The sequence below is a fragment of the Pelodiscus sinensis genome, chromosome 1 (genome assembly GCF_049634645.1).
Source record: "Pelodiscus sinensis isolate JC-2024 chromosome 1, ASM4963464v1, whole genome shotgun sequence".
In the NCBI taxonomy this organism is placed as follows: domain Eukaryota; kingdom Metazoa; phylum Chordata; order Testudines; family Trionychidae; genus Pelodiscus; species Pelodiscus sinensis.
Genome location: NC_134711.1, coordinates 334,688,398 through 334,702,411, shown reverse-complemented (window position 1 = coordinate 334,702,411; position 14,014 = coordinate 334,688,398). Strand labels below are relative to the sequence as shown.

Below are 14,014 nucleotides of genomic sequence, written 5' to 3'. Positions count from 1 at the left end.
AGATGACATTATAGTTGCCAGTCCAGAGTCTGGATCAATCTAGTGGCCAGCTAGATTGATCACATAGGGGGAGCTTAGCTCTGTCAGTCGCACGATCCGATTCTCCTTGAGTTATTGGCAAGATGAACCCAAAGTCCCATGGCAAAGCACCCTGCTTTTAAAATCCTTTTTCTCTGTTGAAGTCTATGGATTTCGCTGTTCAGCCTGTGACTGGTGTGTTATCTCTTTTTTATGTCAATCATTCCCAAAACATCTCCAAAGGCTCATCCTGTAATCAATCGTCTTTTAGGAGTGCTAGTTCCACTTTAGGGCCATCCATCTGCTAATCTGTCAATCCTTGATCATGGGAACACACTGGTGGTTACTGTTGGTTTCTCTGACGCCAACATGTCTGTTTTCACCAGCTCTCACCCATCCTTCTTTGGCCATTTGGTTCTGAGCAATAATTCCTACTTTCAAGTAGGAATAAGAGATCCTCCGGAATATGGCTTTATTCCGGAGGATAGCGCCAGTCTGTATGCTCTTTTCCAGCTTTTCCCCAAGCCGGAAAAAAAGCGGCGGCCATGTTTATTTAAATCCCGCAGAGTATATTTAAATCCCCCGTGGATTTCCCTATTCCAAAGTTCGAAATTAGTATGCCTATTCCGAAGAAGGGGCCAGTCTAGACGTAGCCAAACAGTCTCTACAAGACCTTGCAAAGAAAAGCACAATACAACTGTATAAACAAAGTGTCTTATATTGGGCAAAGCAAAGGACATTGTAAATGAAACAATTAAGGACTTCAACCTTCAACATTCCTCTAATCTCATTAACATAGATACAATACCCAAACACACTCTCTCTACTTACTAAACTTGCTACACTTTAAAACAAGAAAATATATACTTAACTAAAGGCTTTAGTTTAATACAGTATTAAATATGATAGTATATTACCTTGCATTGCTACAACATTAATTTTAAAATACAGATATAAAAAGGATAACACTTTTAATCCCAACAGGATGACCAATATCATGATTGTGTTTCCTGCTGGTGCCAACTGAGGTTTCTCACATCCCGACATGTAGGTGTTATCAACTCATAGAGCACCAGAAAATTGGGAATTTGAATGAGCGGGGTAAGTTGCTCAGATTTCACTTCACTGAAGTATAAAGAGTGATCAGTTTGCTTTGTATGTGAGAACAGCCGCCAGCAGTGCGGGTCGTGTTTCATATTAATATTGTCTCTTCTTCCAGGCATTGATTCTCTGATCATCATCTGAGATCCTGGGCACATTCAGGGAAGTGCACAGTACACGCAGGAGACACCGTTCTGTCTCAGGGTTGGTTGGGTTTTTTTTTCTCCTGATCCATGTCAGTGTCCAACACAACCAACTTTGCCAACCCCTCCACCTTCATCCTGCAGGGCATTCCTGGCCTGGAGACAGCCCATGGCTGGATCTCCATCCCCTTCTGCATCATGTACATCATAGCCCTTGTGGGAAACTTCACCATCCTGTTCATTGTGAAGATAGAGCCGAGTCTCCATGAGCCCATGTACTATTTCCTCTGCATGCTGGCTGTCACTGACCTGGTCCTGTGCACATCCACCCTGCCAAAAACACTGAGCATCTTCTGGTTTAATTCCAAGGAGATCGATTTTGGTTCGTGCCTCATCCAGATGTTCTTCATAGGTAGCTTTTTGGCGATGGAGTCTGGGATCATCGTGGCCATGGCCTTAGATCGCTACGTGGCCATTTGCCATCCCCTGAGACATTCCTCCATCCTGACGAACTCTGTGGTTGCCAGGATAGGCCTGGCCATGGTGCTGCGCAGCTGCATCGTCTCACTGCCCTATCCCCTCCTGGCGAGACAGTGGCCATATTGCCACACCAACGTCATTTCCCACTCGTTCTGTGAGATGATGGCTGTGGTGAAACTGTCCTGCACTGACACCAGCCTCAGTAATTACTACGGCCTCATTGTAACACTCCTGGTCGCTGTTATGGATGTGTTTTCCGTCACAGTGTCCTACACCCAGATCCTCAGGGCCATCTTCAGCCTCCCCACCAAGGACGCCCGGCTCAAGACTTTCGGGACCTGCAGCTCCCACATCTGTGTTACTTTATCCTTATACATCCCAGTTCTCTTCACCGTGTTCACACACCGGTTTGGCCTCCATGTGCCCCTGTATTTCCACATTCTTATAGCCAATCTGTACCTGATACTGCCTCCCATGCTGAACCCCATCATCTATGGGGTGAGAACCAAACAGATCCGAGACAGGCTGCTGCGGCACATGACTCAGACCAAGTAATATTTTCCTCTGGTGCTCTGGCCTTCAGACTGAGCTTTTTCTGAGCTGGCCGATGACATGATGCTGAGTTCTCTTTCTGAACTCTATGCCTGGGCAGTTAGACAGATATTAAGCCCCCTCAGGGCCTTACAGGGCTGTAACTACAACACAAACTGGGAATCATAGAACCAAAGGGCTGCAAGAGCCTGAAGTGGCATGTTGGTGAGCAGGGGCTTGGTGACATTGGTGAGCAGGGGCATGTTCACACCAGGAATTCGTCCCGCGTGAGCGCTACTGGCCTAATTCACATGGTATCAGCACTTGAATATATACCTGGCACTGCTCAGATTCTTAACGCAGTTCTTGTCTTTCTTCATTGAACTCACTGGTCTGGGGCTGGGGATGAGGGGTCGGGATGCAGGCTGCCCTGGGGACAGAGGACAGGTCCAGCCCTCTCTCACTGCAGTAGCTTGGGGCCAGGTGAGAAGTGTCTGTCCTTGGTGTGGCAGCTCCAATGGGCACAGCCAGGGGTGGCGTGCATGTCCCCTGGCAGGGGCAGGTCCAGATGCCTCTGCTCCCTGAACTCCCCAGCCAAAGAGAGGAATGCAGCAAGGTGGGCACTTTCCCCTCACTCCCTGAGAAAGGGGGACAGCCCGCAATGTTCCCATACAAACAGGGGGGTCAGGTTAGGGCAGCCCCCCTACCTCCGTAAGGTGTGCCTGGGGGGTTGGAGGCTCAGGCCTGGGGCTGTCCAGGAGGGGAGGCAGTGGCCCCAGACAGCCCCTTTCACCTGCCTGGTCATTCCATCCCTTTACTATATGGTGGTATGCGACCCTGCACACAAGGGTGGGGGAAACTCCCCTGGCCTCCCACCAGCACAACCAAACTCTAACTTGCCTTAAGTTATAATTAGAGGAAGCTGTGTGCCAAATTCGCTGGTTCTCACTCTTACCATACAGAGAAGTTCTTGAACAAATGGACAGACAGATTCACTTACTCACTGACAAACTCCCCCAAACATAGAGGGGGAGATAGTGAGAGCAATAAGCTATGGGTGGAAGGCAGTTTGATGTAGCTGTAAGCTGTGCTGGGACATCTCACAGGGTCCGAACTAGCCGGCATTTAAAAATGGCACCGGCCGGCTTTATGCAAATGAAGCCCGGGAAATTCAAATCCCGGGCTTCATTTACAACTCCGTATGACTACATTACCCCCCCCTAGTTCAAACTAGGGGGGTAGTGTAGACATACCCTTAGATAGGAATAAATAACTCAAGGCACGCCTCCCCAAAAGGGTTGGATACATAGAAAGACCTATGAGGAGACCACATCTTTCAATGGCTGTAAAGTTCTTTTCCTGGAATGAGGTGTAACAGGTAATTCAAACTAAGGACTTAGTTCGAATTACCGTTTAACTGCCGCATGTCGCCGCGGGAGTTAGTCTGGACTAGTGGCATTTAAAAATGGCAACCGGATGGGAACATGGAAATAAAGACTGGGATATTTAAATCCTGGGCTTCATTTGCAAGTTCGAATGCCTACATTAGCCTCCCTAGTTTGAACTAGGGGGCTAGTGTAGACAAACCCCTAGGTAGTTCATTACTGGTCCGGGTTAGGAATCAGAAGGTTACTTCCAAAGCCTCTTCCTCACTCAAGCATGTCTGTGCTGCTGAGGAACTCTCTAAAGGGCTCTAGGGACCTGATACTTTTTACCTCTGACCTTCATAACCTTCATCATTGGAAGCTTGAGTCACAAGACTATGGCCACCAGTTACACCCTGGGCCAGCCTGATGGTGAAAGACCTCTTTCATTTAATGACTGTTTAATGAAAATGCTCCCTCTTCCTCTGAAATATATCTTAGTTCAATGAATAAGAACTGGCTGTAAGCGTGTGTGTGATTTCCTCCAATTAAATTATGTCCCTATAGACCATTGTTGCAATCACTGTTTTATGGTCACAGGACATCTTCTACAAAGGAAGCCGGGTGAAGTGTCTGTGAAAACGTATAATTCGCGGGTTCCAATGATGCCATTCCTACACATGTATCATTTTTGTATGTGCAGTTATGAGTATTGGCTCTGTGCTTGTATGTCACAGGTTTGCTTCTGGAAGACAGTAAGGCTACATATACACTGCACATTCCTTTTTTTTAAGAGGAATAAGGGATCTTTCGGAAAAGTCTTTATTTTCCGAAAGATCCCCGTCTAGACTGGCGCTTTTTTCCGGCAAAGCTCCGAGCCGGAAAAAAGTGGCAGCCATGTTTATGCAAATGAAGCGGGGGGATGTAAATCCCCGCTTCATTTGCAATTGAGATGTGTCTAATTTGCATCCCTTTTATGGAAAAGGGATGCAGTCTAGACACAGCCAAATAGTTTATTTCAAAATAGCACATCTATAATGCAGAGCAGCTTCAAAATTAATCCAAGGCAGGCTTCCCTAATGAAGATGTGCCATCTCGATTTAGAGCCCCAGGAGGCACCGGGGAGGAACAAGTTAGCATGGCTCTGGTGAGGGGCTATTTTGAAATAGCAGATGTGGAGTTTCTACATAGCCCCTATTCCAAAATAACTATTTCGGAATAGGCATTATTCTTTGTAGAAGAGGTTTACAGAAGTTGGAATAAGCCTCCCGTTATTTCAAAATTATTTCAAAATCACACTATTGCTGTGTAGATGCTCGCGTAGTTATTTTGGAATAACGGCCATTAGTCCAAAATAATGTTGCTGTGTAGATGTGCGCCGACAGGAGACTCGTCTAGTGTATGGCGAAGGACCTGTTCAAGTGGAATAGAAGTGTTTGGCTGTCAGTGGGTCTTGAGATGTGCCAGTCCACATTAGATGAGCTTCCCTGTGAACATTCAGACCAGCCTGGGAGTGATGATTTCTACCTGCAGAGAACGGAGTCCTTCATGGACAGGTGACATGCTCATGAGACCCCCAAACACCATCTGATTGTACTTTTCTACAGCAAGAACAATGGAATTCCCCCCAAATGGCAGAAAACTGGTATTATGTAGAATTGGTTTACTCCCTTCTTCTTTCTGGGTGAGATTTTGTCAGGGGGACAAGTTGGTCATTAAATACTATGTACAGGCAGATGCCTCCTCCCCCTTAGGTGATGGCGTGTGGTGAAGAGTGCAGGAGAAGACCAAATGCTCAAGGAGACAGATACTTCAGAGATTAAACAGACTGAAATTGTTCACCTTGCAAAAGAAATAACTAAGAGGGTGGGGTGAAAGGTCTATGAAATCCCCAAACCCCTCCCTTTTGTCTTCAGTCCTGCTCCTCCCCTCAGAAGGCTTTTGACACATTCTGAAGCTCTAAATAAAGGACTAAATGAGTATCCAAGCTGCAGATGTACTCCAGAGACTAAAGCCAGGAATTTATTCCAGCACGGCTAGAAGTCCGAACCAAGGATATTGCAATGATTGTAGGTAGTGGATTCCTTTTACAATTTTAGCTCTCATCCTTTCACTTTTTATGATTAAACCATTCAATTGTGGACACTAATGGATGGCCCAGTGTGCTTTTTTGGGTAAGATCAGACTTATAAATTAACCTGGGAACGTGGTTGATTCTTTGGGAATGGAAGGACCTTTTATTTTGATGAGATTGGTTGTCAGGCCTGCATGAAGAGAGCTCCTGGTGATGGTGCACAGGGGAATGGGCGTGTCTGAGGGAATTGCTCGTGTGGCTTCTTCTTAGCCAGAATGATGGACAAGAGACTTACAGCGAAGGATCACGCTTGAGCTGTGGCTGCTCTAACATGTTTGCCCTGAATCGATGCTCTCGGTAGCATCATTTGTCACAGCGTGGCTTTGGGTAAATTCTGAAATAGTCTTTCACCTGGGAGACAGCGTGTCCAACCCTTTGGGATTTTTAGAATTTTTGATATGATGAACAAGATATTCAATAACCATCATCACACATGACTTGGCTGTCTAGTTGGAGGTTGGTTTGGTGTCGGTGTGATCAGTAGAGCACTGGGAAAGCTGTTTTCTTTCTGTCTTGGTAAATCCAAGTGTTAAAACCACCACCACTTTTCAGGGGGGTTTAGCCCTACTATGTGTAATTTTCCCTACCTGAACCATTTCAGTGTACCCTCCTTGCCCCTAGGACTCTGGTTACAGGTTGCAACACAAATCCCCTAATACACACAGCACAAGAGACACACAGATCTAAGTAAATTGGTGTCCCTGGCCTCTGTTTGTCAGAGGCTGGAGAAGGATGGTAGGAGACAAATCGCTTGATCATTGTCTTCGATCCACTCTCTCTCGGGCTCTTGATGCTGGCTACTGTCGGCAGACAGGCTACTGGGCTAGGTGGACCTTTGGTCTGACACGGTACGGCCATTCTTATGTTCTTAAACACATTACAACGCAGCACATCCTATGCCCATGAACATAGTAACAGTCTACAGAGCTCTCAGTGGACAGACGAGGCTGAGGGGGGATTTGATAGCAGCCTTCAACTCCCTGAAGGGGGGTTCCAAAGAGGATGGAGAGAGGCTGTTCTCAGTAGTGACAGATGCAGAACAAGGAGCAATGGTCTCAAGTTGTGGTGGGAGAAGTCTAGGTTGGAGACTAGGAAAAACTATTTCCCTAGGAGGGCGGTGAAGGTCTCCAGCAGGCCGGAAGTGGAGTCACCTGGCCCCAATTCGCATGGGCCAGCTTCCTGCCAGCTCCTCCTAATTGTTCTGCCGCCCTCCACGCCTACTTAACAGGCCTTTGGCCTTTCCCCTGCTCTGTAGCAGTCCTCAGCCTGATCCAGTCACAGGCTGGAGCAGAGAGACCGTCTCCAGCGGGAGCAGAGCCAAGAGCTGGTCTCTGAATTCCCTAGAGGACTCTGAGCAAACCACACGCAGTCACAGTGTTCCAGGGTCTGCAGGAGCTGTCGCTGTGGGAGTCGCTGTGGGAAGTTCTCTGAGAAATAGCCCCCCCCCCCCCATAGCTGTTAGAATTAATTCAGACAGGGATAGAGAAGAGGGGTAAGCTTGCGCCATGTGAATATCAAGCCATGGTAAGCCAGCACACTGATTGCTGCATGCAAGCCATATCCCCCCCCCCCCCCCCATTTAAAAAAAACAATATAGTGGAATTAGAGAAGCTACAGAGAAGGGCAAAGGAAACTATTACGGGTAGGAAACGGCTGCCATGTCATAGAATCCCAGGGCTGGACGAGACCTCAGGAGTCATCGAGTCCAGCCCCCTGCCCAAAGCAGGACCAACCCAACTAAATCAACCCGGCCAGGGCTTTGTCAAGCTGGGATGTAAGCACCTCTAGGGATGGAGATTCCACCCCCTCCCTAGGGAACCCAGCCCAGCGCTTCACCACCCTCCTAGGGAAATAGTTTTTCCTAATATCCAACCTAGACCCCCCCCACTGCAACTTGAGCCCATTGCTCCTCACTCTGCCATCTGCCACCACTGAGAACAGCCTCTCTCCAGCCTCTTAGGAACCCCCTTTCAGGGAGTTGCAGGCTGCTCTCAAATCCCCCCTCACTCTACTCTGCTGCAGACTAAACAAACCCAAATCCCTCAACCTCTCCTCGTAGGTCATGTGCTCCAACCCCCTCATCATTTTGGTCGCCCTCCACTGGACCCTCTCCAATACGTCCACATCCTTTCTCTAGTGTCCCCTTCCCCCAGCACAGTTCCCCCTCAGGTGTGTGCCGGCGCAGCCGCACACAAACAATTCTCCTTTGCAGAAGCCACGCAGCAGCGTGCTGGTGAAAATGGAGGAGTTGCTGCTGCTGGGGGTGGTGGGTGAGTAGGGGATCAGCTGAGCAGCTCTTTGCTGTCCCGACTCCCCCCGGAGTCATGTAAGAACTGCCATGTCTCCTCAGATGCTCTGGGCTTGGGGCCAGGCTGCGTGACCACAGTGGTGGCTCTTTCAGCTGCCGTGGCCAGGGCCAGAGCTGTAGGAGCCCCGTGGTGGGGGCCAGAACTGCAGGAGCCACATGGCGGGGATGCATGAAGAGGAGACATGGCTGGTCTGACAGGCTGAGATCCCGCACAAGGCCAGCCATGGGTTGGGGAGGTCTCGGATTCCCCCACTAGCAGGACCTTGGCAGGGACTAAACCCAGAGCTAAAAGGCCCTGCTGGCAGCCCACGCCCCCAATAAAACTCTCCCCTCTGCTTAGCCCCTCGCTGGCCCCTGCCTAGTGTTTCCAGCCACCTCTCCTGAGTTCGGGCAGGATTCTTCCCTCTCATGTTCCCCCCTTGCTGCCCAGTCAGAATGTCCAAGGGGCAAGGGGCTTCTACCCGCAAGAGACCATTCCAGGGTGAGGGGTGTTTCCCTGCTATTGAGCCAAAATAGTCTGGCCCCTGCTTCCTAACTCTAAATAATCCCCCAGGGACCCAGGCCCCTTCAGGGGAAGCACTAGCACATGGGTCTGGTTCATGCTACTGAGGGGAAACTGAGGCCCAGGCATGCTGTTCCCATGTGGTAGGAGCTGGCATGAGTCTTCTGGCTCCCAGCCTATGCTCAGTGTGGGGGAAAGAGTGGCAGGAAAACAACACCCCCTCCGCCCCCCATAGGTGCAGGATTGGAGCATGGGAAGGGATCTCCTCCTTCCAACATGGCTTCAGGGAAGTGTTATCTGGGACAGTCTCTGGGGAGCGGGCCTCCGTGAGTGCCACAGTGGTGCACATCCAAACAGGTGCCCATGATCTCATTATTGGGGCACAAACAAAACTCACTCTGCACAGGGATGGAAAATCTTAGAGGGAACACGGCTCACTAGCACCGAATAAAGGGAATAATCGCTTCCTAGAGCTACTGGCAATGCTCCTCCTAATGCCCCCCGATATTCCCTCAGCACCCTTGCCTGCAAGAGCAGCATGTTGGCTCATATCCAGCTTCTCATCCATTGGAGTCCCCAGGTCCTTTTCTGCAAAACTGCTGCTTAGCCAGTCGGTCCCCAGCCTGTACCAATGCTTGGGATTCTTCCATCCCAAGGGCAGGACTCTGAACTTGTCCTTGTGGAACCTCATCAGATTTCTTTTGGCCCAATCCTCCAATGTGTCTAGATCACTCTGGACCCTACCCCTGCCCTCCAGCATGTCTGCCTCTCCCCCTAGCTTAGTGTCATCCTCAAACTTGCTGAGGGTGCAATCCATCCCCTCATCCTGGTCATTAATAAAGTTGTTGAAGAATAGCAGCCCTAGAACCGATCCTTGGGGCACTCCACTAGAAACCAGCCATCAACCTCACATCGAGCTCTTGGTCACTACCCATTGGGCCTGACTCCTCTTCTATATGAAGATGGAGTTAAAAAACGGGGAGTTGTTCTCCTGGAAAAGAGATGTTTATGGGGGTATGAGAGTGGAGCAATCAGATAAGGTAATGCTTCTTACTCCAAAGTCATTAATAGGCAGCAGTTTTGAGAACAAACAAAAGGAACAATTTCTCCATTGTCAAGCTGTGGAATTTTCTGCTAGAGGATGTTGTGAATGTCCAAACTATAACCTGTCCCCCGTAGGAAATAGGGAAGTGCATGGAGGATACACCCTTCAACAGCTGTTATCCAGGATGTGCAGGGATGGTGTTAAGAGTGGGATCTTGATGATTTCTGTGGTTCATTCGGTCGGAAGCCCCTGGAATTGGACACTGTCAGAAGACAGCACTGGACTAGATGTACCGTTGGTTTTACCCAGCGTGGCCATTCTTATACTTTCATACAGACCCGAAGGCTACGTCTAGGACTGGCATGATTTTTCAGAAATGCTTTTAATGAAAAAGTTTTCCGTTAAAAGCATTTGCGGAAAAGAGCATCTAGATTGGCACGGACGCTTTTCCGCAAAAGCACTTTTTGCAGAAAAGCGTCCGTGCCAATCTAGACGCGCTTTTCCGCAAAAAAGCCCCAATCGCCATTTTCGCATTCGGGGCTCTTTTGCGGAAAACAAATCTGAGCTGTCTACACTGGCCCTTTTTCGTAAAAGTTTTGTGCAAAGGGACTTTTGCCTGAATGGGAGCAAAATAGTATTTCCACAAGAAGCACTGATTTCTTACAGTAGGAAGTCAGTGCTTTTCCGGAAATTCAAGTGGCCAGTTTAGACAGCTGACAAGTTTTTCTGCAAAAGCGGCTGATTTTCCGGAAAAACTGGCCAGTCTAGACACAGACGAATATGTTTCTGCCACTGTGGTAACCCAGGGTACATCTCTGCAGCAACATTATTTTGAAAACTCTAGTCCACGTCTACAAGCAGTTATTTCTAAATAATGTGGAACTACTGTCAAGCTGGAGGACTTCTTCCTCCGGCTCCTGTAACCCTCGTTGTATGACAGGTAAAGGAAGTGGGAGGAAGAGTGCTCTATTTGGAAATAAGTGCTGTGTAGACATGCCCAATTTTGAAATAAGCTATTTTGAAATAAACTACACAATTGACATAGCTCAATAGCTTATTTCGAGTTAATCCCTGCTATGTAAATTTATCCCACTAGGCCTCACTCCCCTCCCAGAGTTGAGAGAGAACCTGGGAGTTCCGGTGGGGTCTTTCTCTCCACAAAGTTGGTAGCAAAGTTAAAATAGCCATGGAAACCTTAACTCTAAGCAGAGTCCCTTCAGTCACTTGCTCCACACTGGTTTTAGAGATGAGTAAGTCCAATATTTATTTAATTTTCTTTCTGTTATAGAAGAATTACATAGTGTGCTCCTGTCAGCTCATTGCTAAGTTATCTGCCAAAAAAATGAGATTTGTAGCCCCTGGAATCATGCTTAAACTGGCAACCTCTATGGAAATCTGAAATGGCTCCCTTACTGCTCATGGGAAGGGGAGGATGAAAAAGATCCAGTCACTGAAAAGTGGAGGTGAAGTGGAGGTGAAGTAACAAGGCCTCGAGAGAAGAGGTAGAAGAGGAGGTGTTGGCTCATGGGTTTCATGTCTATCAGGAACTACAAAGATGACACTCAGGCGTATTGTACATCAACTGATTCCCCAGTTCACCCTCCTAACACAGCACAGTAAGGCAGCGAAAGTGTTTAGTGTCTCTCTGAGCATTGAGTTAGTGATTCAAGGAAGAAGGCTTCTGCACCACGCCACTAACCAGGTCTTCATGAAGCTTGGTCCAAAAGCCAGCGCCAAGGAGCAAACGTTTATCTCTCTTTATGTGTGAACAGCAGGAACAGCCTGTCCCGGATCTGCTTGGTCCTCATCCCATAGACGATGGGGTGTAGCATGGGGGGTACCAGGAGATACACGTTGGCAAAAAGAATGAGGAAACTAAGGGGCACATCGTGGCCAAACCGGTGCGTGAGCGAGGAGAAGAAATCTGGGATGTATAAAGCTGAGATGGCGCAAAGGTGGGAGCCGCAGGTCCCAAAAGTCTTCAGCCGGGCCTCCTTGGTGGGGAGGCGGAAGATGGCCCTGAGGATCTGAGTGTAGGACACAATGATAAAAATGACATCCACACCGATCACAGAGAAAAGCTCAGAGAGGCCGTAGTAACTATTAAGTCTGGTGTCGGCGCAGGCCAGGTTCACCACGGCGATGTGTTCACAGTACGAGTGGGGGATGATGTTGGTTCTGCAATAAGGCCACTGCCTTGTTAGGAGAGGGTAGGGCAGTGCAAGAATGCCACTGCGCAGCCCCACAGCCAGACCGATTTTGGCCACTACACGGTTGGTCAGGATGGTGGAATGTCTCAGGGGAACACAGATGGCCACGTAGCGATCCAACGCCATGGCGACAAGGATCCCAGACTCCATCGCTGAGAAAGAGTGAATGAAGTACATCTGGGCGAGGCAGGCATTGAAATTGATCTCCCTGGCATTGAACCAGAAGATGGTCAGTGTTTTGGGAATAGTAGACGTACACAGAACCAGGTCAGTGACGGCCAGCATGCACAGGAAATAGTACATGGGCTCATGCAGGCTTGGTTCTGTCTTCACAATGAACATGATGGTGAAGTTGCCCAAGATGGCTATAATGAACATGGTGCAAAATGGGATGGAGATCCATGTGTAGGATGTCTCCAGGCCAGGGATGCCCTGCAGGATGAAGGTGGAGGGGTTGGTGAAGGCACTTGTGTTGGAATCTGACATGGATCAGGGAGGAGGTGTCCAAGTGTGAGACAGAACGGAGTGTCCTGTATGTACCTTACATTCCTTTGACTTCCTGTATGTGTGCTGGTTGTAGGGTGGTGGTCATGATACAAATACCTGCATGGAGAGACAATGTGAGTATGACACACGATGCGAGTGAAGAAGATTGATCTTTTTTCACACACTGAAAATTGACATTTTTGTCATTCAGGGAAAATAACTATAAGCAGCTGACCCTACTGATGCCAATTCCGTATTTTATGGTGCTTGTTGCATCATTAATTCCTACATTGTATTGTGGAGGAAACCTTCTGAGGCACTATCAGGAAATGTGAGTGTGGATATGGGGTAGCTGCCATGGTTCCTTAATGCAAGAAAAACCAGGCTTCAGAGTCCCTACTATTGAGAGTTATCCATTCGTCCAGTTACTTAAAATGTAAGAGTGGGGAAACAAATCAAACCTTTGCCAAGACATTTGTTGGGGGAAAAGATCCCAGTTAATTCACAAATCAGGGGAAAGACCTGGGTATCATTGATAGATGTTTGAAGAAACCTCCTTTTTTTTAGCAGTGTTGAAAACAAAGACAACTTTTTGGTACCTAAGGAAAGGGATAGAGAAAAACGTGCCATCCGGAAATATTTGGACATCTGCTCCATGTTGGTCTCCCACTCTTAGTGTAGGGTACAGCAGATAGAAAGGTGATTTCCAAGAGAGATGGTGAGAATGGGGGAGGCTGTCATATGTGAGCTGACTTAAAAGTCGGGGACCGTTTCGCTTAATGAAAAGTGTATGCTAGAGGAGAGGAAACTAAAAGAATAAAACCAATGACATGTCAATGGACAGACAGAGTACCTTTCCAAACCAGTACTGTTTACAGACACTCAATGCTCCACGAGGACTAATTCCTCAAAGCTGGAAAAAATAATCAGTAAAACTGATCTGGGGAAAATATTTAGGCAGAAAAGTGGGAAGAAAAATTAATAGTTCTTTGACTCAAGTTTATTAGATCGTGAAAAGTCCCAGTTCCACCGTCAAGAGAGTGAACAACATTGGGTAATAAGTCAGTTTGATGGGAAAGTGAAGGCAGCAAGTAGGGAGGGGGAATAATATACCAAAAACGGTAAAAAGGGAAAATAGATGGCCAGGAATACAGGTCAGAAGTTTCAAAAATTGATAAGGAACGTTAGAGATATCAGGGGAAACTCCATGTTTGACAGGGTGAAGGATCATAAAAAGGAAGTAGTTACATATATTAAGAACAAGAGGAATCCTAGAAAAGCTTTATGGCAATTCCTCTGTTAATTGTAAAGTATTAAAAAATAAAGCTAAGGTTTAAAAAATGAAGAGGTTAAGAAACAATGGAAAAGCTGCTATGGGATTAGATCCAAAAGAAGTCTAGACATATAGGGTACGTCTAGACTACATGGCTCCGTCGACAGAGCCATGTAGATTTGTTTGTTCGGCAAAGGGAAATGAAGCCGCGATTTAAATAATCACAGCTTCATTTAAATTTAAATGGCTGCCGCGCTCTGCCGATCAGCTGTTTGTCGGCAGATTGAGGCAGTCTGGACGCTCCCCTGCCAACATGAAAGCCCTTTATCGACCGCCCCGGTAAACCTCATCCTATGAGGCATAACGGGGAGGTCGATAAAGGGCTTTCAGGTCGGCGCGGGAGCGTCCAGTCTTGCGCG

The 14,014-nt window shown here is 47.8% G+C and overlaps 2 protein-coding genes across 2 annotated transcripts; one reads left to right on the top strand and one right to left on the bottom strand.

Annotated features, from left to right (window-relative positions):
- The first annotated feature begins 1,352 nt into the window (after positions 1-1,352).
- LOC102461783 (olfactory receptor 52N4-like) lies at positions 1,353-2,297 on the top strand. Its single transcript, XM_075923383.1, has 2 exons — positions 1,353-2,021; positions 2,094-2,297. Exons 1-2 carry the CDS (start codon positions 1,353-1,355, stop codon positions 2,295-2,297), a joined length of 873 nt encoding a protein of 290 aa, XP_075779498.1.
- Positions 2,298-11,374: 9,077 nt separating this feature from the next.
- On the bottom strand, positions 11,375-12,322 carry LOC102462007 (olfactory receptor 52R1-like). The gene has a single exon (XM_006119573.1). It carries the CDS (start codon positions 12,320-12,322, stop codon positions 11,375-11,377), a length of 948 nt encoding a protein of 315 aa, XP_006119635.1.
- Positions 12,323-14,014: the final 1,692 nt, after the last annotated feature.

Excerpts from the sequence above, each read along its gene's own strand:
- LOC102461783 (XM_075923383.1), top strand. The coding sequence starts at position 1,353 with ATGTCAGTGTCCAACACAACCAACTTTGCCAACCCCTCCACCTTCATC. Across the intron at positions 2,022-2,093 it reads TCACAGTGTCCTACACCCAG|ATCTGTGTTACTTTATCCTT; the intron begins ATCCTCAGGGCC and ends TGCAGCTCCCAC.
- LOC102462007 (XM_006119573.1), bottom strand. The coding sequence starts at position 12,322 with ATGTCAGATTCCAACACAAGTGCCTTCACCAACCCCTCCACCTTCATC.